At 39.5% G+C, this 2,023-nt stretch overlaps 1 protein-coding gene across 1 annotated transcript; it reads left to right on the top strand.

Moving 5' to 3' along the window:
* The first annotated feature begins 424 nt into the window (after positions 1-424).
* On the top strand, positions 425-1,818 carry LOC133785271 (uncharacterized). The gene is made up of 4 exons (XM_062224522.1): positions 425-721; positions 800-995; positions 1,080-1,147; positions 1,249-1,818. Exons 1-4 carry the CDS (start codon positions 425-427, stop codon positions 1,816-1,818), a joined length of 1,131 nt encoding a protein of 376 aa, XP_062080506.1.
* The last annotated feature ends 205 nt before the right edge of the window (positions 1,819-2,023 follow it).

Raw genomic sequence — 2,023 nt, 5'->3', positions numbered from 1 at the left:
ACAGGGGCCTTGGATAGTTATGGGGGATTTTAATGATATTCTGTTTAGCAATGAAAGAGTGGGAAAAAGATGTACTAAAAGTCCTACTCAAGATTTTCGAGATTGTGTGGAAAAGTGCAAATTGGAAGACCTGAAATATTCTGGGATTTTTTATACCTGGAATAATAAGCAAAAGCCAGAGGATTGAGTTTTCTCTAAACTAGATCGAGCCTTAGTTAATTCTCAATGGACAGACTGTTTTCAGTTTTCGGAGGCCAACTTCTTACCTGAGGGATGCTTTGATCACAGCCCCATCTTGGTCTCTCTATACCAGGATGTGATTAGTGGCAAAAAACCGTTTCGATACTTTCGAATGTGGAAGGATGCAGATGAATTTGGTGAATGAATTGCTAAGAGTTGGCAGGAAGGATCTTATGGAACGGATATGTATAAGCTGACAGTAAAACTTAAGCGTTTGAAGCAAATTCTTAAGTGCATTAATATAGAAGGATTTCATGATATTCACAAAGCAGAAATGATTGCTAAGGAGGAGCTGGTGGTTTTGCAGGAAAAAGTGAATAAAGATCCCCAGGATTCTCGTTTACTGATTGAGGAACAATTGGCTCGGGACAAATATGCTAAAGTATACAAGGCTTATTCTCTCTTCTTAGCTCAGAAAGCAAAAATTTCTTGGGCTAAAAATGGTGATGAAAACACAGCAATCTTTCATGCTTCTCTGAGGGCAAGGAGACGTTAGAACATAATCTATTCAATAGAAGATGTGCAGGGGATCTCGTGTGATACACCTCATACTGTTCAGGAAGCTTTTTTACAGTATTATCAGCAGCTCCTTGGCTCTGAGATGCAGAACAGGCACCGGGTGAAGAAATGTATTATCAATCTTGGGCCAAAAATTTCTGAGTTGCATTCCAGCAGACTTGAAACCGAGTACACAGCTCAGGAGATCATAGAAGCTATATTTTCTATCCCTGGTTTGAAGGCTCCAGGCCCGGATGGTTTTGGAAGTTGTTTTTACCAAGATAACTAGGATTTGGTTGGTTCTGATGTGGTATCTGCCGTTCTGTCTTTTCTGAGCTCAGGAAGAATTCTTAAGGCAATTAATACGACTACCATTACACTTATTCCTAAGAGCAGTTGTCCGCGAAGTGTGAGTGTTTTTCGTGTTGCAATGTGATTTATAAGGCTGCATCGAAAATGATTTGCTCGAGATTGAGACAAGTTTTGCCTGATTTAATTGCTGAAAACCAGGGGGGTTTTGTACATGGAAGATACATTGCCCATAATATCATGGTGTGTCGGGATTTGGTGAGATTATATGGGCGAAGCAATTGCAAATCTAGCTGTATGATAAAGATTGACTTAAGGAAAGCATATGACACAATAGAATGGGGGTTCATTGAAGAGATGCTCAAGGCTTTTGATTTTCCTCAAACTTTTTCAGATTTAATAATGGCGTGTGTAACAACTCCCATGTTTTCCTTGCTCCTCAATGGTTCGTTACAGGGGTTCTTTGCATCAAAAAGAGGACTTAGACAAGGGGATCCCATCTCCCCCTTGTTGTTTGTTCTTGGTTTGGAATACTTGTCCCGAATTATGTGTAAGGTGGGATCTTTACCTGGGTTCAAGTACCATAATAAATGCTCAAATTTGAAGTTGAATCACTTATGTTTTCCAGACAATCTGCTTATTTTTTGCAATGGAGATTTTGTTTCAATTATGCTTATGTTGAGGGGCTTGAAGTTATTCTCTTCTTCTTCGGGTTTGCTCCCTAACTCTGAGAAATCTGCAATTACTATCATGGAATGCCTAATGCTGTAGTAGATAGAGTTCTGGCAGCTTCTGGTTTTTCTCGCAGCCACCTCCCGTTCAAGTATCTCGGGATACCTATCTGTTCAAAAAGAATTTCTGCTGCAGATTGTAAATGTATTTTGAAGAAGATGACTAGTAGGATTCGAACTTGGAGCACTCATAATCTATCTTATATGGGGAGAGTGACTTTGATCAATTCAGTCCTTATCTCGAT

This window comes from Humulus lupulus, chromosome 6 (assembly GCF_963169125.1).
Source record: "Humulus lupulus chromosome 6, drHumLupu1.1, whole genome shotgun sequence".
Classification (NCBI taxonomy): Eukaryota; Viridiplantae; Streptophyta; class Magnoliopsida; order Rosales; family Cannabaceae; genus Humulus; species Humulus lupulus.
The sequence above is the reverse complement of the archived record's forward strand: the minus strand, read 5'-3'. Positions and strand labels throughout refer to the sequence as shown.

Excerpts from the sequence above, each read along its gene's own strand:
- LOC133785271 (XM_062224522.1), top strand. The coding sequence starts at position 425 with ATGTATAAGCTGACAGTAAAACTTAAGCGTTTGAAGCAAATTCTTAAG. Across the intron at positions 722-799 it reads TCTTTCATGCTTCTCTGAGG|GAAGCTTTTTTACAGTATTA; the intron begins GCAAGGAGACGT and ends CATACTGTTCAG. Across the intron at positions 1,148-1,248 it reads AGAGCAGTTGTCCGCGAAGT|GGGGGTTTTGTACATGGAAG; the intron begins GTGAGTGTTTTT and ends GCTGAAAACCAG.